This window comes from Dasypus novemcinctus, chromosome 5, assembly GCF_030445035.2.
Source record: "Dasypus novemcinctus isolate mDasNov1 chromosome 5, mDasNov1.1.hap2, whole genome shotgun sequence".
NCBI classification, from domain to species: Eukaryota; Metazoa; Chordata; class Mammalia; order Cingulata; family Dasypodidae; genus Dasypus; species Dasypus novemcinctus.
Genome location: NC_080677.1, coordinates 86551398 through 86574081, shown reverse-complemented (window position 1 = coordinate 86574081; position 22684 = coordinate 86551398). Strand labels below are relative to the sequence as shown.

The 22684-nt window shown below is 33.3% G+C and overlaps 2 protein-coding genes across 3 annotated transcripts in view; one reads left to right on the top strand and one right to left on the bottom strand.

The window, feature by feature from the left end:
• The window catches only part of IMMP2L (inner mitochondrial membrane peptidase subunit 2), a 1033857-nt gene that overhangs the window by 480653 nt on the left and 530520 nt on the right, over positions 1-22684 (top strand). The window lies entirely within an intron of this gene.
• Positions 7941-22684, bottom strand: part of LRRN3 (leucine rich repeat neuronal 3) — a 38291-nt gene continuing 23547 nt past the window's right edge. Inside the window, exon 2 of the mRNA XM_004476325.5 lies at positions 7941-10942. Within this exon, the coding sequence (XP_004476382.1) occupies positions 8458-10584 (2127 nt within the window). The 5' untranslated portion in view covers positions 10585-10942 and the 3' untranslated portion in view covers positions 7941-8457. The remainder of the gene's footprint in view (positions 10943-22684) is intronic.

Here is a 22684-nt window from a genome sequence, read left to right as displayed (position 1 = left end):
GGGCTGGGTGGGGAGATGATGGGCTGACCACTGAAGTCTTCTCCCAGTTGGAGAGTGGAGGTCTTTGCCACTTTTACATGTGGGGAGCTCTAGTCTAGATTAAGAGTGAAGATGGAGTCAGAGATTTATTATAAACTTTGTAAAAGGCAGGACGGCAGACTTTTTTAAGAGTGGTTAGTGGGGGACACAAGAAGATTGTGAGGCTTTCTTTTCTGTGTTTTCTTAATTTTATATAATGAGCATGTATATTTTTGTAATAAAATACATTAAATAATATCAAAATAATATATTTTAAAATAATAATATTGTATTTTAAAAGAATAATGTAACATTAGGCTGGAAAGCTTGGAATTTCAAACCTAGAAGAACTTCGGGAGATGTTTCATATTAAAACTCCTGTCTGAACCCAGATTAGTCTAAAGATCAGAGGGTTAGCTTTTCCCAAGAGAGCAAAAATCTTTATTGCTAGGCCTATCACCATTGCGGAAAGCACCCACAAATGTTTAACAGCGTTCAGAGAGATTCAGTGGGCGTGCAAATTTGTCTGATGACAATTTTATTTGATAGCTCTTTTCCCATGACCAATATTTTATCAAAGTAGGTTATCATAATTTTTCTGATATCACACAGTAAGTATGGATAAAATATTTAAGTGCCAGAAAAAATGTATATGAAATGTTCTTTTACCTTAAAAAGTACTTGACAGATGTTAATCATTAGAGTTTTATAACTTCCTCATAATTTTAAGATTTTTAACTTTAGTTCTAAAATCATGGGCTACTGATCCATAGATATTTTGGTATTTTGCATATTCTGACTTCGAAGGAACTAAAACTTGATTTGTTTTTTTCAAGAATGAGATGATAGTCTGTGCTTAGTTACTTATTCTTAACTGGTGTCCTGAATACGCACACTGGGAAATAGTTGGCAGCAGTGCTATAGCTGGGGAGTGCTGAGGCAGAGTTCCTCTTAACAATACAAAAAAATTTCACTCTATTGTTATGTTTATATAGTAAACATACTGTTTGGGGCTACTTGAGCCTTTACTATTAAAAGTGATTTTTTTCCCTGAGTTTCCCATATCTATTTTCATGCTTAAACACTAATTAACCTCTATGTAAAATCTGTGAACATTTTGAAAATACAATCGACAGTAGAAATAGAATTAGGTCAGTTGTAAATTCAAAGGCATAAGACTACAATTTTAGATTATATGTTAGAGTGTGGGCAAAACTGCTCAGAGTTCCCAGGGCCTCTTTTTTCTTTCATTTGCCCCTTGAGGAGACAGTAGAAGCTAGAATGATATTTTTTGATCCTCTGTTTTTTTTCATGTGAGATATATTTTAAAGAAATCTTAAGTTGGGATATCCTGCTAATACTTTATTATATTAACCCTGAAAATGAAAGGTATATATCTGAGTATGTACTTAAGAAGGTCTTAAATGTGTGTGTGTGTGTGTTTAGATTAGGGAAGGCCAAAGAGGATGGATTGGAGAGGGTCTTCTCCACTTACTTTTATCTTTTATTTCCTACTTCTCATATTCCCACCTATTGATGGTTAGGGATTAAATGGGAGACCAGGGCTGGACTACAGAGGGAAAGAGGATTAAAATGTATTAAACCAATCTTTGCAGTCTTACAAATTAGTCCTGATGTTTTAAATATGGCCTAGTTATTTTGCCTGGGATACTGGTTTCTCTTAATACTATGGCCAGCATCAAATAAAGTTGATTTTTACCCATCTCCCCATTCATCCTGCTTCCCATATATACTCTTACAAAAGCTTGCCATTCTGCCTTCCACACAGTTCATAATATTTTCTCTTGACTTCACTATGTTTGCTCTTAAGAAGCATACTACTTTTGTAATAAAATAGAGGTAATATAATACCAAAATAATACTATATTTTAAAATAATATATTTAGAAAAAGTGTGGCATTATGATAAGCTTGGGATTTCAAACGAGGGAGAATTTAGGAGGAGTTTAATACAAAAACCTTTCTGAAAGTCACCTCCTTCTTTTAGATCTCTCTCTACCAGTGCTATTCTGTCTTTGTCAGTAGTAATTGAAAGTTGATGAATAAGGGCACTTTATTACCCACTGATGCAAATCTGAGACAGGAATAAAGGAACATGTTGATAGGGAAAGTTGGAAGTTAATAGGCAAAATTAATGAATATGGTATACTATTGATGGATTGTTCCCTCCCGAGAAAATCACCTATTAGTTGTTTTTGCAGGAGATGGCATGTTTATAAAGTCCTCAAGTGTTATTGTATCTCATGATGTTGTAGCTTTTGCTTGTTTTTGCTTTATTATTATTCTTTTCTTGGGAAAGAAAATTACATAGCTTCTCTGAGACAAATACCCCTCTATAATATGGGAGTGTTAACACTGAATTCATGGGAATTTCATGAGGATTGAATTAATTAAATTATAATATATGTAATTATAATATATTGTATATATATCTATATGTAGAGTGAGAGACGGAAGAGGAAGGGGGAGAGAGAGAAATGGATGGATGCCTGGCCTATACTAAGGGTGTATAAATTTTCATTTTTCCTATTCCCCTTCTTTTCTTTAGATCTGGAATTCATTTCCAAGGACAGATTTCTTAGTCTGCCACATTCAGCATTCAGTAAATGTTCTATCCCTTCCCTTTCCCTTGCTTCTTTCTTTGTTTATACCTTGATATTCAAGTAAATATATATATTTAATAAAATATAATATATTAATAATACATGTTTAATTCATATGCCTTTATGTGACAGGAAAATAACTCAAACATCACTTTGCCATTTCAGGACACAGTCTGGGCTGAGGCATACATAATACATTGGAAGACAAAGACAAACCTAACTCCCTTTAGTTATTTTCAACTTAGTTCATTTTTCCACTGTACTCAATTAATTTCATTTTATTTGTATGGATAAAAATTTTGTTAGTAGAAAGAAATGAATGTGTCATTTATAGATATGACATCTATAGATATAGATATAGAAATGCATACACATTTATAGAATGTGTATTTTCATACCCCTCTATATCAGACCCATGATTAGAAGGATGGTTTTACATTTAAACTTTGAATTATTAATATCACATAATTATAAATCTATGCATTTCTTATATGAGTTTTTAAACCCTGAAAAAATCAACAGTTTTATGTGAAAATTATATTGGAATGCTTGTTTATTGATTAACTTACTAAGAAACAGAGACAGAAAGGACAAAGGCATTAAAACTGTGACCCCAACTACCAGTTATTCTGTTTTGGAGACATGATTCCTAGTCCCTTATTCAATAGGGACTATTCTGGAACCTTTCTGGAACCATTATTAAAGGGGTGTTTATCAGCAGTACCTAACTTTCAAATGGGTTTCAATTTTAGTTAGACTCTTTTGAAGAACACTTTTGGTATGTTTGGTCATGTGGCTTTAATAATGGCAATTTTGATGGTTCAATTACTATTTTTGTCTTTACCAGCCTTGAATTCAGCACCAAAAATGATAGGAAGGTTGTTTTATTATATTCTGATTCTCTCAATGCAAGGATTAGGAGGGTCAATTTATGTCTAAGCTTACTCAATTATTTGTTCCAGAGCCTGGTAACAATTATAAATGAATATTGCAATTGGATTTTGAATCAATAACCTCAACACCAAACCATATGTTTTAATAAGAAGCTGGATTTTTTTTTTTTTACAATGGTCACAAAATGGTATTAGTTTCTTGAAGATATATTAGAGTTAGAAAAGATAAATATAAACACACAAAGTACTATAACATGTTCAAATGCCATTATAGTTCATTCTTTTGAATGGCTTGCTATGGTCAACCATAATTCTTATTTCAATGCTTTGTTACTCTTGGCATCTATACAATAATTTTGAAATAATGTGTGTGATTTGCTTTCAGTTTATTACTTACTTCAAGACCTCAGTTTGCTTTTAAGAGAAAGTCCTAATGATCTACCTATGAGGTACATAGTGTTAGTATATATTATATGGCTTATTTTGAAGATGAGTGAAGAGATCATATAATCATTTACTGAGGTGTATATAAAATAAACTAGAAAATAGGTAAATTCAAATTTTTGTAGGATTGTCTATTTTCACCAGGAATAAAAAAAGAGTTGTTTCCTATTTAATATGATACCTTCTCACTTGAGAATAATGAAGGCTAATCCTAATAATGAAGGTTAATCCATAAGCACCTTTGAGTATATATAATCAATGAGATATATACTGATTTTAGAGATAATCTCTATTTGACTAATTAAGATTTCTCTTTTAATATTTTTTCTTGTGATTGGATGTATACACTAGATATGGGCCTCATTTTTTCTGATGACACATGAAAGTAGCCACTATTGGATTGAAACTGGAGTCAATTTCTTTCAAAAACTGTTACTTATTTGCTCTAATATGTCCTGAAAAATAAATGAGATTGGATTTTAAAATATGTAGCCACATTTAAATCACTATTCATTATCCCTTATCACCTAGAAATTCAACACTAGATGAAGCCCAAAATGTCTTCTAATGGTGGTATATACAATTAGATTTTTTCCTGATATTTGTGATAGCTGTGGGGACATTTTTTTAAAATTTTCCCTTTCTCCAGGCAATTATACAATTTAAATTTTTAATTGTATATATTGTTTGCTTTATTGGTCTCTGATAGCACCACTTATAATTTTATCATCTAAAAGGCTAACCTGTGGAATTAAAAGTTTTCCTTCATGGTTACTGAAAAATCTCAGAAGAGTTAGGGTACATACAGCATTTCTTGAAAAATATATTAACTTTTGTCAGTGCCAGATACCTTCTTAAACTTAACTTTTCATATTTTGGGGCTGATCAATTTCTCTGTGCTGGGGGGGGGAGAGGCGGGGTGGGGGGGTGGGGTTGAATGGGACCTCACATATATATTTTTAATGTAATATTATTACAAAGTCAATAAATAAATAAATAAAATAGAGGAAACATAATAGTTATTCATATCACTATGCCTAGAAGTAATATATTTTAAGTAGACATGCCTTCTGATTTAAACAGTTAAAGGTTAGCATTAGCCTAGTTGCTAGAAAGAGATAGTGAATAAGAACAAAAATTGGGATAACATTTCTGTATCAAAATGTTGTGACATGTAAGTGACATGTAAATACATTTTTAGAACAAGAAAAAAAGTCTTGTGGTTTTCTAAGTATCATTGTTCTTTGAGAGTATGGGTTGATGGTGAATAGTATCACTGTGAAAGTATGAGAGATAGTTAAGTAGTTAATTAAAGAATTAGAGTTTTAAACTTATGCATATCCATTATGGAGTTTTGCTTAAAAACTTTCTGTCTAGTTAGAATAAAATTTCAAGTACTGAAATAAGTAATAAAAGACTCATATGGGGAAACGGACTTTGGCCCAGTGGTTAGGGCATCCGTCTACCACATGGGAGGTTCGCGGTTCAAACCCTGGGCCTCCTTGACCCCTGTGGAGCTGGCCCATGCGCAGTGCTGATGCGCGCAAGGAGTGCCCTGCCATGCAGGGGTGTCCCCCGCGTAGGGGAGCCCCACGCGCAAGGAGTGCACCCATAAGGAGAGCCGCCCAGCGCGAAAGAAAGTGCAGCCTGCCCAGGAATGGCGCCGCCCACACTTCCCGTGCCGCTGACGACAACAGAAGCGGACAAAGAAACAAGACGCAGCAAAAAGACACAGAAAACAGACAACCGGGGGAGGGGAGGGGAATTAAATAAATAAATAAATCTTAAAAAAAAAAAGACTCATGGTGCATATATCAAGTAAAGTGGTTGGTATGATTTGACTGACAACCTATTACTGCTTATCTGTGCTGACAGTTACACATTTTGCTCCACTTTGTTTTTACAGATTTATAGTCAATGGGGCATGATTATTTTTAGAAAATTTGAATTTTATTATGAAGTGTAAAAAAGAAAATATGTACTTTTTTTGAAATCATTTCTGTGGTTTTGCAAATTTTATGATTGTGACCACAACCTGTGGTAAGGGGCTCCGTTGGCATTCATAGAGGTATATATTTTGGAATTTTATTTGTTGTGGGTAGATTTCTCTGTTGCAACAGGACTATCCATATGGTATCACCAATTTGGAAGTTTTATCCTTTGAGTACTTTGACCGGTGCTTAGGTAATGGAAGGTTTAGGAGTTAGCATAGGGAATATAAAATGCCATTCTTATTTACTGGGGCAAATGTGTTTTCTCTCAATAGAAATTTAGATTACAATTTAAGAAAGTAAATAGGATTATGATTTGCTTTGAACATCTGTATTTATTCAGCTGCAACAAAATACTTCATTTTAGTGCTCACTATTCGGTGTCTATTCAGAGTGCTTATTACATTCAATTGTTCTAAAATATATATAGCTTTAAATGGGATTCTCAGCTCTAAGGTATATTTGTAATAGTTCCCCATGCAGATAGGTTTAAAACAGAAACATATAAGATACCTGAGCAAGTTCTTGCTGACCTACACAATATCTGCATCCTAATAGGTCATATTTCAGCTCCTATAATTTTGACAAATAGCCTTGCTCTAAAACGCTCTGTTCATGGTGCTGAAACCTCTCGTGATATATGAGCATGTCTTGCTGATAAATTCTAATGTCAGCCTTTGTGTGATAGTGATTCATCAGATTGTAGAAGTCATGTTCAGGAAACACATTGGATTAGAAAATTCCATATTTGGGGTGTGTTAAAAATTAACACAATTTGTCTTTCCATTTGAAAGAGTTCATAACAATTACCTTCCCTTTGTCAAAACTAGCAAGGGTTAATTAGAAATTGTCAATGCAATCAAAAACGCAAATTTCTATTATTAAAAAAATAAATTGATATGACCACAGTACTGTAAATGTTTACAGGCTAGTGACATGTTGATAATAATGCAGCAAGCTACCATAAGAAATATTAAATTATGAACAGACATAGCTACAATTAACATGGAAACCTTGTAGCTTTGTTGAGCAAAATGATTTGCCTCTAAAAATTATTGCCTATTATCTTATATTTGCCTATTGATTTTTTTATTTTTTCAGAATGTTTCCTTTGTGCAAAAATATATTTATTTTGCAGGACTGTGTGTTTTCTGTTTGTAAATATGACTGATACCCTCAAATCTTGTTTTATTTTTAAGTGAAATCCTTTTATTTCTCTTATAACAATATTAAAAACATTATTTTTTTTTAAATGAATTTAGCACCACTAAATTCAGTGGTGCTCTGATTTTTAAAAAAAAAACTGTGGGTTCTAGGTGTCTAATGTATAGTCAGAAGAATTTTTCTAAATAAAAAAGGAGAATATTTTTAAAAAGTGAACTTGATTAACTTCTTCCACTACCAACCCAATATATTTTAAAATGAAGTTCTAAAATCAAGTCTTAGATCAGGTCATGTTTTTTTCCTTACTACATATGCAGTATAGCAAATTATGTAGTTATTTGTTTGTTATTACAGTGAAGCTCATTAAATGTTGAGAACCACAGAGAGATTTACAAATTATACCTGGATTATAGGTCCTATAGAAATTTGGCAATCTTTTTTGCAAAGCAAGCAACCTAAACCTGAGTTAGCACTAATTATTAAAATAAGACTTTCAGGTTCACAGATATTGAATTTACATTATCTGAACCTAATAAGTAAATCTATTGTAAATGCTGCTTGTTAAGAAAAGAAAATCTCTAAGTGAATACGTGATTTCCTATATTTCTGTCAATATTTAAAGGGTTATATACAGTGTTATTTTTGCCTTTTAATATTGATAAAGTGCTTTCTAAAATCCATTTTGTGCATTACAAACATGTAGTTACATAACCCAATAAAGTGTCTCATTCGGCATTCCAGATTTCATTATAGAAAAACTCTTTTCTAAAAACCTTTATCATTTAAATGATATCTGGTCAGATGATATTTCCCAGAAATTATTCTTTATTTAGAAACAAAAACAAGACAAAAGCAATTAATTTTAATCCAAAATGTATTTTTTCCTTATAAAAGAGGTCCACATACTCACTGTGTCTACTCTACAGAATTTGTCCATTTTATTACACCACGTGTCAATTCAAGTTTATCTGGGCACTGCAAAAACTCGTGGCTAATATGTGTAATACAACACAGGAGGAGGTATTGCTCAGTTCAACTACTTTTACATACTTAAAAAAAATACAGAAATGTTCTTTGTCCACATTAACTGTATTCCAGACAGAAAAGTTACATGAAGGTTCTAGAAAATGGAGTTATTTTTTTGGTTGCCACAGTACCCTTTGAATCCAGTAAATTAAAATGCTGAAATTGTAAGTATTTCCATTGGTCAGGAGCAGCATTCGTGAAGCCCAAACTTCTTTCAAGAATGAAATATTTCTCTGCCTTTTACTTAGCACAACTGCAGTCTTGAGCTTTTCTTTGAAGTAGGTTTAGTTGGTTGCTTTTAGGATGTATTTGTTGGCATACCTATAACAGTTGCTTTCACTTCCAATTCTGTACTCTTTTCTTTGCCTGCTTCCCAGAGATTGATTAGAGGAGGATAAAGCTCACTGAATACAAAGGTTGGTTTCTGTAAATAATTCCTCACATAACTATGTCCATCATCACAGTTCATCTCTTGAGAGAGGCAGCTGAAAAGACATATCACACCAATAATCCCCAGAAGGCCTCCAAGGCAGGCAATAAATGTTGTAGTGCTACTCTTTTCTTGTTCTTTTCCGTCATGGTCCAAACCTTTTGTGGTAACATTCACACATTGTTTTCTGTTTTTCTGATAAACAGTGGGGATATCAATACAAATTTTGTACTCGGTTGATGGGGTCAAATGAGTAAGATTATATACCTTAACATCAGATGGTATTCGAGCACTTTGGCCAACATGGTAATTTTTAGTCTTGACAAAGGCTGTCCACTTAACACTGGACTTGAGAATTCTAGAACTTGCTTTCCAAGACACTAGAACTGAATTGGCCTGAACATCTTTTATTTTAATGTTCAAGGATCCATTGTTATCCTGGGGCAAAGAACCATCCACTTTGATCATGACAGACTTCAAGTCAGCACCAACAAGGTTAGTTGCTATGCAAGTGTATAAACCCCCTTCTTTTGGGGTCATGCCACTTATATCTAGCGTGCCTTCAGAGTGGACATAGAACTTGTCTGTCAGAGTATTAGGCAAGAGTTTTTGGCCAGAAGGTGTTATCCAGTAGATTTCAGGCTGTGGCTCTGCAGTAGCTCTGCAGTGTAAGGAAACATAGCTTCCAACTTCTAAATCCAGATTAGAAGGAAAGCTCTCAGGAGCTATAAGAGGGAGGCAAATTTCCATCATTTCCCTGAAATGCACCTGCCGAACATTCTGGCCTTGGAATTCAGGTGGGTCCACACAAAACAGTGAATCTGGCTCCATGAATCGAATGTTGGTTTTATTCATATTAATCCAGCGGATCACACAGTCGCACCTGATGGGATTGCTGTGTATGCTGATTTCCTTGAGGTTTGGCAATGACTCGATTGTACCATGGTACAGGGCACTGAGGGCATTGCTGTTCAGCATGAGTGATTCCAGCTTGGGTAGTCTGAAAAATGCATTTGGGTGAATGTAAGACAATCTGGGATTGTTAGTAGCTTCTATTTTTCTCAAATCTGGCAAGTTATCCACTGCCAAACTGTCAATGGAGATCAGTTCAGGCATATTATTTATCCCCAACTCTTTTAAATGTAGCATGTTGCTAAAATCACCCCTTCGTATTCTATTAATAGGATTTTTATTTAGATCCAAAAATTTGAGGTTTACAACTTTTTGAAGAGCAACATGGGGCACTTTATTAAGCCTGTTGTCATAAAAAGATATGCTTTCTAAATTTTCAAGCCCAACTAATGCATTATCTGGTATTTCTGTGAGGTTTATGCCAGCTATCACCAGGCTGCGAAGATTGATAAGTGGCTTAAAGTCCATATCTTTGATTCTAATGATTGGATTTTCCCCAATCATCAGAATCTCCAGATTCGGGAGAGCATCAAACCACTTACTGTTGATCATCTGCAATCTATTTGAATTGAGATGAAGTCGTAGAAGATTATGTAGGCCAATAAAGGCTCCAGATGTAATTGTAGAAAGCAAGTTGTGATTAATATAAAGTTCTTGTAAATTGCTTAGTCCAGACAGACATTTTTCGGGCAACTCAGTAAGTTTGTTTTCTTCAAGATAAACAGAAAGGAGCTGAGGCATCTTTTTTACATTAATATTGGTAACTGACGTCAAATTGTTTTGCGATAAGTCTAGTCCAGTAAGGTTTACTGGAAAGTCTATGGAGTATTCAATTTTTGCAATATTGTTAGTCTGTAAGAGCAGAATCTGTGTGTCAGCAGGTAATCTGGCTGGGAAATTTAGAAGACCTAAATCATTACAGTCCACTGTAGATGCTTCCATATAAATGGATCTAGGTGTAAACCAAGGTCTCATTTCACATGTACATAATTGAGGGCAATCCACTTTTTTATCTAGAGCGTGTACTAGTGTAGTTATAGCTAGGCCAAGTAGCACATGAATTCGGAGTGGTATGTCCTTCATCTTAGCTTTCTTCTTCAGAAATTTACTGGGCCCTTAAGGATTCTACAGTCACTGCTAACAAGTTCAGTAAGAGCTGATTGATAAGGAAAACACTTGAAATTGTCAAATGATAAATGCCATAGAATCATAAAGTGTTTCTTCATGGAAATAAGTGTCAATGTCACAGTTGCATTGTGCAAAAAGGTTGTACATATCAGAGAAAAGAAAGCCACTATCTCTTTGATGGTATAATATTGATATGCTTTGTGATGATGGAGTATGTATAGATGGTCACAGGAGATTGAGTAATTCATTTATTTAGAAGTATAATGTTAAAATCCCATGCTCGTTCAGTACTTGCAGAAATAGCAGCATGATGCTAAATGTAATAAATATAAGAGAAAAAAGATAAAAAGAAAAAGAATTAGTATAAAGAATTAAATACCATAATTAATATCCATTGACTAATAATAATTTCCTAAGTAACTAGTATTCTTAGGGCTTATTTCAGTAAGTTTTGATGACTTTATCATTGTTGTAGCTTTCCTTCACAGTTAGCTTCCTAAGAATTGGACATGCAGAAAAAGTAAATCTTTAGAAAGCTTAGTTTCGTTAACATAATGAATATGCATCCAGAATTTTTTCCTTCTTTTCAAACTGTTACTTGTTTACACAGAATTTTTCCTTTATTTTCAAACTGTTACTTGTAATTTTGGTTTTTGTGCTTTTCATTCTCTTTGAGAATTAGCTACAAGGGAAAAAAAGAAAACAATCCTTCAATGATTATACTTTTTTTTATTTTAGAAAGGCAAAATAAAAAAGACTATAAATAAATAATACTGTTCAGTACCTACTAAATGAGTTAGCTTAAGTTCCTCAAGCCCCTAGGAGATAGCATTTAAAGACATATAAAATACTTGCTGAATGAACCAGAAGTAATGGTGTTTAGCTGCAATTTCTATTTTCATCAATACTCTTTTTCTACCACCTCCTTTTTTAAAGTTTCTTGAATTTTGAAGTATTTGGAAGATATTAACTCTAACTTGCTTTTGCTATACCTGTATGTTGCCATTCTCAACTGAAACTCAATCTAATATTTGACTTATTTTTCCGTGAAAATACCTTACATTCCATTAGTGACTAGCAATGAAAATGTAACATTACAACAACAAAGCAAATGCTTAGATATTCCTCATTTTAAATGGATACTGAAGTCTTTATCACAGAAAAATAAGCACTTCCAAATCCAAGTTGCAGTTTTGCTATGTGCTTGCTGTGTTGTAAAATACCACACTACTTTTTCATATATTCTCCCTTCAGTTAGACACTGATGAGCTCTCTTTTCAAGAGCACAGCACAGCAGGGCATAGTTGGATTTTCTTTCTGGGGCGTTTGCCTACCAGCAATAAATATCTGCTGAATAATCAGGCTGTGAACATTCTTCCTTCTTTCATCTCTGTCCTGTGTTGACATTCAAAATGGCATTGGTGAGTGGCTCTAGATAGGTGGAAACTTCATTGACAGAAATAAATATGTTTAGAGATGTAGACTCTACAGGGAGACAAAATTTTACTTCATTTTTTCTTTTTGGTAAAAAAATACTTGTTTTTCAAAATTGTAAAATAGCTATAGTTCACATTCACATCAAATTTGCCTCTTACCCTTTATTTGCAGACATGCCATTTTATCTAGAAACTGAATCATGAGGTCTCTTGATAATTGTGATACCCTAAATAGTCTTTGCTATTTTTTTCATTACTCCATCTGTTTGCTGATCTTAGTTTCTTTTTTTTCTTTTTAACTAAAGTTTCAGCTAGTACTCCTAACCTGCTTTAGGTAGACTCTGAGTCCCTTGAGGAAAGACTTTTCACTGAGGATGCCTATAAATGCTTCTAAGCCCTTAGAGCCTTCACAGCCTGGAATCGTTCCTCTCTCTCCATGTTTAGCCTCATCTTCTGCCAGTCTCCTGTCTGCAGCCTTCTTTCTATTGACAGAGCAGAATAGAGTATATGTAATTCACCCTGTTGAATCTGCCTAGAATGTCTTTTTCTTTGTTTTAAGTTACCTCTTGCTGTTTTTTCCAAACTCAGTTCTAGCATCACCCACTCTAAGAAGCCTTCTTTTTAAATCCCCCTTCGTTTGTTCTTAGCTGTCCCTCCTCAGTGATCCCCTGGCATCAAGAACATTTATTAATACTTGATTCTCCTCCTCACAGGGAGTCATCTCATTGAGAGTGTGGGCCTTGACTGACTTTTTATCCCCAGCTCCTAGGTGTGGTAGTCAAAACATAGTAGGTTTAAGGAATGTTTTGAATGAATAAATAAATGAATTTCATTAATTAATAAATTCATTTATGCATCTTTTTACATATAATTTAAGAAATTCAGTCTGCCTGATTTTCTAATTTCAATGAATTTGGCTGCTTTAACTTGCATAAATCTATAACTTAATACAGAATATGTGTTACATGTAGTATTAAATCTAAAGGTTCAATTTGAGGCTAATACAAAAGTCAATCTATTAGTATAGCCATGGTTGAATCCTTAATTTAATCATGCGACAGTTATTAAAACCCACTATGTGCCAGTTATTGGGTTAATAGCCAGAGGAAAAAAAGATGACTTAGACATGTTTAAGTAAGCTTTCATTCTGGAGGTGAAACACAAGTAAACAGATTGTTAAAATTTGATGTAAGGGCTGATATGGAGGCATCTAGAAGGAGCACCTGAGTACAACTGAAATAGAAATGCATTGTTTCTTTATTCCCAGAATGAAGAAAACGCCTTCCTACAAGGTGAAAAATAAAGTTCTGTAAGATTCCTTTGAATTACTCAGTTGAGAACTGAGAAACCTTAAATTCTGCCAGTTTGTCAGTTAGATGCACTGTCTACAGCAAAATCAGAGTGGCCTATACCCTCCTTTAAATTAACTAGAGTAATGAAAATGTTAAAGATAAAACCTTCTTTTGGCATGAGGGGGTGTTAACCTAATAAAATCATTTTTAAAAATTTTGAAATTATTCTGGTGAGTGCATTTAAAAATTTATATTTATGTTTAATTAGAAACTTTATTTTCTAACCTCATTTTGTCATTTACATAGCCATAAGCCAGAAACAATCACAATTTGAACTAGATTTAATCTGGAATGTTTTGAAAATAAAGTTTTTTATAGTGGTGAATAAATTCAAATGTTATTTCTCCTAGTCTGTATTAAGAAATTGTCAGTATGGGAAGCATAATAGAAGATATCAAAATTTAGCATCTATTTATTGTAATATGGACTTTTTCACATCTGTGGAAATTACTATTATGCTTTCACTCATGAGCTGTTTGGCATGGGTTGCCCTCAGGACAGTAGGGCAAAAATAATATCTTATATCTTAGCACATCATGGTTTTCAAAACTCTTATTATTTTGTGTTAAAAATGACCTAGTGAGATAGGTTGGATAGGTACTTTAGTCTCATTTTTTTTGCATGGGTTTTGAGGTCCATCTGCCTGAGATCACACAGCTAATAAATGATAGCGTGTGATTAGAGCCTAGGTTTTGTCTTTAAGCTCCCAGTTTTTTTTTTTTTCTTGTAAGCCACATTGCATGCATACATATATATGGGGGGAGAGACAGACAGACAGACAGACAGAGATAGAGAGAGAAAGAGAATATGATGTAATTTTTTGTTTGTTTGAGGTACTGGGGCCAGGGTTTGAACCCAGGACTTTGCATGTGGGAAGCTGGCGCTCAACCACTGAGCTACATCAGCTCCCCTGAGTTGGTTTTTTTGCTTGTTTTCTTGTTTTTTTTTGTTTTTAGGAGGCACCAGGGACTGAACCCGGGACCTCCCATGTGGGATGGGAAGCAGGTATTCAACCACTTGAGCTGCATCTGTTCCCCTTATGATAGAATTTTAGCAAAAATATAATGCAGCATTTTATTTCTCAGGCAGGGCTATCACCTTGGTCTTCTGGCGTTCATGTTTAGAAAGTTAATTTTCCCAGTCTAATAATACTGACTTGGATGTGAACACACTAACCAGACTCACAAGGGAATAATGTACAAAACCAGAATGCCAGCTTACTATAATGAGAAATATGACTGTTAAGAGCTACAAATATCAGAATCTGCTAGTCAATATTTTGCTTCATTTAGAAAAATGTATATGGAAATATAAATTATTAATCTTTAAGTTGTTTGTGAAGACAGAATCAGAGACAGGTAAGTTAGGTTAGCACTCTTAATTATCAGCCATCAGATATAATAACCTGAAGCATCTGCTTTAGTAAATGGGAACTAGAATTTTTCAGTCTCTTGGTCGTTGGTGTGACTTCAAAACTTCAGATCTCTGTGAAGGGAAGCTTTTCCTGAGTTCATCCTTGGTCATTTCTCACTTGTGTCTTCATCATTGGTTTACATTTTTTCCCTCTCACTAGACATGAGATTATTAGGTAGGGACTGTATTCAACTTACCTTTCATTTTATTATATTAGTGTGTTCAATTGGTTGATTAGTAACTAGCACAGTACCTCCAGTGCAGAAATCATTAACCAAAGGTTTAGTGAATGGTAACTCACAAATGTGTCTTTTTATAGCTTGTGCTGGATTTGATCATATGTAATAGGTATTAAAATGACTGCCCCTCCATAACTGATCAAAAAAGTCAAAAAAGCATAAAGAGAAAAAGATACTCTCGGATTTTTAAAGCTTTTATCCCTATTGTTTGATGGTTATAAAAGTAGAAATGTCACAGTTAAGCTGCAAAATGTCCACTAGCAAAATGGAAACTGGTTCACTTTATAGGCACCAATTTAAAAAATAAATCTGTTCTTTAGAGCTACAATTTAGTTTTACCACTGAGGAAACAGTTTTTGCTGTTGGACATTTTGGGATTTTGGCCAGATTCTAATGGTGGTATTGATTCTAGAAGGAGGGTTTTTCATTTCTCCTTTTTTTTTTTTTTGCATCTATATTAGAATTTTTAAAAAACGTAAATTATGTCATTTAAAAACAAAAATTGGTCAGTCTAATGCCATTTTCAGTCCTTGAGTCCTTCGATTTTCTAAATAACTGTCTCATTTATTACCTCCCTCTCCTCCAATTGTTCCTTTCCTAACTCTCCTTTTTGTACACCTTGAATAAAAAATAAATTATTTGAAAAATATTTTCATACTTGAATTAGGTTATTATTGATATGCTTACATAATTTGTTATACTCTATCAATTTGCTGGTTTTCTTCTAAAATAAGATTAGAGACATTATACTTTGAAAAATCAATATTTCAACATTGCGTTTTCAAGGTTTTAAGACTGTTTGTTGCTTATGGAGATACCCTAGAACAGGGGTTCCTAATAAGGAATCCATGAGCTTGAATTGAAATTTTAAAAAAAACAACACAACACATTATTCTTATGGGGACGTGCTGGTGCAAGGCTGATATATTTGTTAAATAATATACAATATAGTGTAGACAGAGAAGGGGTCTGTGGTTTTCACCTGACTGGCAAAGGGGTCCATTAAACAAAAAAGGCAAGAACCCCTGCTCTAGAACCTAGCATAAGGACTTGAACATGTGTCTTCAATAAATAAATTATGGATGAATGGATGAATAAATGGGTGAGTGGATAAATGAAAAGAAGATAATGTATAGATAATAAATATATCTTGCTTTTCTTCCTTAAAATATAATAAGTGAACCATATGGTAGTGTTACTAAAAGTAGATGTGTTTTCATTAAATGATTCTCTTTTGTTAGGGTGAACATTCATACATGTGATCATACTATAGGAGCTAAGAGCCAACTCACAATTAACTATTGTTATTTTCCTTTCCTTTATCCCATTAAAAAAAGATCATTTTTGTGCTTCTTTTAGTTGTAAAGGCAATGCTACTCTTCAGATATTAAAGCAAAAGAAATTATAACAGGATATTATGAAAGTTCAGAAGATAATGTTATTGAAATGTCATCAGGCATGGAAACCCACATCTCAATGGGATATATTATATAAAGCCTCTTTTAAATAGTTTGAATGAATGACTCATGCAAGTTCAAAATCAGACCTTATTAGAGCTTATCATTATCCACTCATTCATTTATCATCTACCCAATCTTTCAATAAATATTTGTTGAAGTAGTACTGCATCAGTCACTGTGCTTTCATTTCTAATCTCAAGTTGTCGGATTAAAAATTAAAAATTAAAAAAAAGTAATTTTCATTGATAGAGTATAATTTGGCAACTGAAGAATTTTTTGTGTGTGTGTTGATTTAAGAGACTTTTTTCCTTCAAAAGCATTTTAAAATGTGAAAGTTTCTTAAGATGTATGTCCTTTCTACTTTCTGATTTTTTCTCTAAGTGTTCTTTCCTTTTTCTTATTGGCTCCCCCAAGCAGATTTTGCCTGAGGAAGAGCCATAGGCCAAAAATGATTTATATAAGATGCTGCAGCATGAAACTTCACAGTTTAGGCCATTAAGAGAGATCAATTTTAGGAATTCTCATATCTTATATTTTTAATACCTGTGGATACGTGTCATTGAGAATTATTTAATTTCAAAATAAATGTTTTTTAAGATATAATTATATGTGAACCTTTTATGGAAAAGGCTAGTTTTTTCTGGGTAAAGAGATCTTTGGCCTTTCACATCTTCATCTGCTTGATAGTTGTCATTTATAAAATATTGAATGAGCACCTACTTTTTGGCTGCCATTGTTGTAGATACGGAAAAGTCGGTAATGAACAAGATGAAATCTCTGCTCAACTAGTACTCAATTATTGAAGGAGTTTAAGGAGATGCTGCGCAGTAGATTTAATTTATAGTAAAAGTATGTTCTCTGCTCTGTGGATGCACGAAGGAGGAAATGCTTAGTTCTGTCTTTCCAAAAGGAATGATCTGGATGTTCATTCTGTGGTCTTTTGTATCACCTATAAAAAATAAGCTGCAGTATAGTGGGGAAACCTGTGTAAAAAGATTTAAAATCCACTGTCTTTCAAATGAATTTTTAACAATGCTAAAGCTTAAGAGCAAAGTGTGACTTCTTCAGTGTATTCATTACGTATATTATAAAGATTAAAGAGTTTGAGGAAGAGAAGCTTTTTGATACTTGGCTTAAGTTCAAAATTGGTGAGGATAGGAAGTTGCCATGGCTACATAAAAGCGCAGTTTTTTCCTTTTCCTTTATAGCAAATTGCTAGCTACATTCATTTGTATAAAGAACTTAAATTCTTTTCTCCCATTATTTGACTTTATATTCCCTTGTTCTAAGACTCAGTCTTTCTTTAGTGCTAATTGAAGGTTCCATATCCCAAGTTATTGTTGAGTTCTACTAAATGCATCCCTATAAAAGGCTATTCTTTTTTCCTTGGGAAATATTTGTTTTCAAAATTTTCAAAACTAATTATTTAAACTTTGTATCTCAACTTTTAGGATGTGGATAATGGTAACTATTTAGAATAGTTTCTTAAGTGCTATCATTAAAATATTGATCTGTTAATAAATCATTTTAGGGAAAGAAAATTTGTTTTATAAAGCATAGATCAGGTTTTGTAGTCATGGACAGGACATGTCACTTTCTTGTGCTGTAGATTATTCATCTTTAAAATTTAGAAATTGAGTTAAATGATCTTTAGGATTCCCTTACTTGCTAAACTTCTATGATACTACTCTGTAAACATGAAAGATTTTAAAAAAGGTGTCTAACAATTGGCTGTATGTAAACTAACTGATTTTAACCTTTGCAAGCTTTAATTGATCACAATTTTATATTTAATATTTTAGTCATATGCCATTAACAAATTATAATCAGTGAATTTTAATCATTTTGGGGTTTTAAAGGCTATCAGATTAATTACCTGCCATTATTCCTATTTCATTTTATTTTATAGGAATACAGTAGTAAATGAAGTAGAGTTACCTTTATCATCAAATTAAGGCAAATTAATCACTAGGGAAGTAAATTGCCAAGATTAGGAGCCTTTATCAAATAAATGAAGGAAAAAGGAGTTGTGGGAAACTATTACTATTGATATATGAACAATTTGTGCATTAAGATTTTTTTTTGCTCAATTGTAAGATTTTTTTGTAGTATTTAAATTTCAGCCACCTGAACAAACTTGCCCATAGCATCTGTCCATAAAATTAGCTTCCCTGCCCATAGCATCTGATCCTGAAGGAGCTGTAAAGAGTTCCATTTCTAAACCATCCATCTGCTCCCATCCTTTCTAAGGAGTGAGGTAATGGAGACCATCAGACATGCAAAGTGGTTCACTCAGGAGAGGTGTTGAACATTCGGAGAGACTTTAGACATTATTTCTCACACATATTCCCCCACCTTCATCTCAGTCTACAGGTCTGCTACATCGAATTGGACTAGATTGAATAAAATTGGCCTCTATCTTTTCAAGGTGGAGAAATCCCCAAGTCTGACTTGATAGTACTCAGCATAGATGGTAAGTATTAGCTGCATAAGAGATAGAACAGGGAAGAAGGAAATGGCCTTGAGGAGGGTTGGTGTGGTGGGAGGCAAACACATTCATGTGCTACTACTGTTCTTGTGCTTTATATGAGTTCCCACAGGTAATCCTCATGTCAACTCTTTTTTGTCAATACTATTATCCTTACTTTTCATATGGGACAAAAAGAGGTTAAGTGACTTGTCCGTTCACTCATTTAGACATGGAGGAGCTGATATTCAAATCCCTTTATTCTGCCTTCAAAGCCCAGTCACTACTAAGTTCTATCTTCTGCCTCTCAAATGTTTAATGAAATAGTGCCATGTATCTTTGTATCTTTTCAGAAAGAAGTTTCCTCCAGCTGGATGGGTGCACTGGTTTTGTTTCTTTCTTTCTCCTTCTCTGGTAGGGAAGTTCTATTCATATTAGCTGAAGTTCAGAAGACAATTAGGTGTCTCAAAATAGAATGAGAACCAGAACCAGAAAACTTGTTTTCTAGACCTAGTTTCAGTGTGTGATTCAGACTAGTGTTCTCTGAGGCTTAGTTTCACACAAAATATGGGGTTTGGAATGAATTTGTACTGTCACTTACAAACTTAAATTCTATCGAGCTTGCTTATAGAGTCACATTATAAAGAAATCTATTTATTAAAGGAAAATTTTCATTATTACACAGAATTTATATATTAGAGTGTGTGACATGTTTACCCATATAGTTAATGGATACTATCTTTTAGAGTACTTTCCTTAGATCCTGATATTTTCAGATTTTTGAGTCTAATATTTAGAAATTCTTAAACTGGCAAAGATTCTCCCTTATATTATGATAGAATAGCCATAGGTTAAAAAAAAGAAAGAGAGAGAGAGAGGGGTTTGATATGATTTTGTGCCCTTTGTCATGTTCAAGATCTTATATTTTAGCATAGAGCTCATTAATGCAAACCTTAAATAAGTCATATACTATTTCCATCCCTCATGATACTAAGTTCAGATGACTCTTCTAAATTAAAATATAGACCAAGCAATAAATTTCTTTTAGAGAAACTGGAAATAATTTAACTAGTATTATTCTTTTCTCTCCTGAATCTTAAAATATTCTTTGGACAGATTTTGAGGAAATCTTAGACATTTTATCCTTTTTCTTCTACTGTTTACAGAATTTGAGGCTTGTGCTGGGTGTGTGTGGATCAGATCTGTAGGGGTAAATAAAGCATGACCAAGATAGTTACTGTTTAAAATATTCCAGATGTGGCACCCCAAAACATTAGATTTGTGCAAGCTAGTTATAGCATGGCTATGGTTCGGGAAGAATAATTTGTAGTACAGAATTTATTCCTTCATCATTTTATTTTAGAGAATGGGTAATGAAATCTTTGTCTCAAGAGTGTTTATTGGTGTAGTGATTTCTGTATACTCATAAATTATCAGCTTGTCATGATACTGTCATTTCTTATTATGAAAATTCTGATTTGTATTTATTTTTAATTATAGTTTTTGCTCAACTGAGCACTTCACTTCATTAATAGCATTATATGTGAAGTTGATTTTTTTGTACATGATTAGCAAAACAAATGATATTTCTAAGCCAGAACTTGTCTCTTTATGCTCATATTTCTTCTATGCGCATCACTCCATGTGCTGGGGAATTTTAATTTACAATATAGCATAATAGTACTTCATTCAATATTGTTTGAGAGCCAATGGATTTTGATTGCCTTATTTGCTTTAACTTCCCTTATTATCATTCCCTTGTTATTTAGCATTTGTATAGTCCCAAGTGTCAGAATCTGTGAGGGAAAGCACTTATTTATTCATTACCCTTAACATTCATTAATCTTATATTGCAGCATAATCATCTTATTTTGCAAATTGAGAAACAACGTGATGAAAAACTTGCTTCATATTATAACTAAATTATAGATCTCTAGTTGGGTGGTGCCCCTCTGCTAAATTAAAAGTGTATTAGCAGCAGAGTATTGTAAAAGCATGCAGATCCATGAGTCCTTGTGACCTTTAGCAATTTAATTTGTAAAATAAGCAGTACCTTAAATCATCATTTTGTAATGATCTGAAATAAATAAGCTAAAATTGTTTCAATAAAGCATTTCTTTGTATAGAAACATAATGTAATGTTCTTGAACAAATACTGAAAGGATTTACATAGAGATTTCATATCTTCAGGTTTTTGTTATGTTTGTTCTCTTGTTTTACCTGTGTATCAAACAATAGCATTTATATAAATGGGGTGCTGATTTCATTGGAATCAGAAGTAATGTATAAAAGGATTCTTAGGACCTGTACAAATTCATGGAATATTTGAAAATTTTCTTTTTACTCATATGTCAGGAACTGCTTATGTACCTTGGCAAGAGAAATAATTGTTCTCCTGGCAAAATGTGTGTGTGTGCGCGCATGTGTGTTTGTGTATGCTGAGATAATGAATGAGATTTGTTAAACTTATGTATTAGATAAAGTTTCCTGTCCTGTTCCAATTTTTATTCCTTTTGATAAATGTTTTAGATGATTGATTTATATAATTTATATAGGCATCAATTTGTATTTTAGAAGCTTCACATATGTTTAGAGTGAATGCCTCCCCAAACATGCCTTCTTTGTTCCCTGGTACGTTTTGTCTCTAAAAACCTTTCTTATTGTCCAGTTGCAGTTTATTTGGGAAGCTAGTACATCAAGATGATTTTAAAGGATGCCATCCTTTTATCTTCAAAGGAATTTCCAATTAGATTTGGAGATAATTCCTCTGAAAAAACTCCCCTGATTAATGTGGGAGAAATATTTGTACTGTACCTTCTAGTACAATGAATTGGAAATGCATGTTTTATGTAGATCTGCTTTCAATTCTACCTTCCAGATGAAAGCATTTCCGGTAATTATCCACATAATTCAAGCAATTTTTAACTCATTTTCTTTCTCATTGGAAGATAGCCAAATACCCTAAGTCTTTGAAGTCTCCATTATTTGAACTACTTGAAGATTGTTTGTCTTCTGTCTACTTAAGAGAAACTTAGCGATTCCAGTTAGAGTGCAGTCCATGGGCAGGTACATGTGGGTTGCCCTGTGCTTTCTGATCTTAAAAGCACTGCTGTCCCCAGAGTTATACAGGGGAGCAAATGACAGGCATATATTCCAAAAAAAAAAAATCTAAATTGGTTGCCACAAGTGAATGCTTTCATACCAATCTCAGAAAGACTGGTTTTTGAAGCAGAGATATACCATAAAATGATGGCAGCATAAATGTTTCCATCACATTTGTTCTTTTTTGACTGAGTTACTCAATTTGGCAGAACAGAAAGTCATTGGTTTGTAAAGAAGGCAAGGAAACCTCTGGACAAGAGTCTAATGATGTACCATAGATAGGCGGTGAAGAAATATTTTAGGTGCAATATTATTACAGTAAACTCAAAATTTTATTTCAGAAAAGAGCATTCCTCTGACAGGAACTCAGAATAAATGATCTTTGAGTAGTTCTCTTTCTGTTTTGCATATTATAAAATACAGGTTCTTGTTGCTTTATTAAATATTATGACTAACAGTATTTTATATTTTCTAAGAGTTGAGGAAATAAAACATTTTGAAATAATTTGAAATAAAATAAGCTCCTATGATCAAAGAATTTCTTCAAATTAATGAGCAAGAGGATAAATCATAGCATTGCATTTTC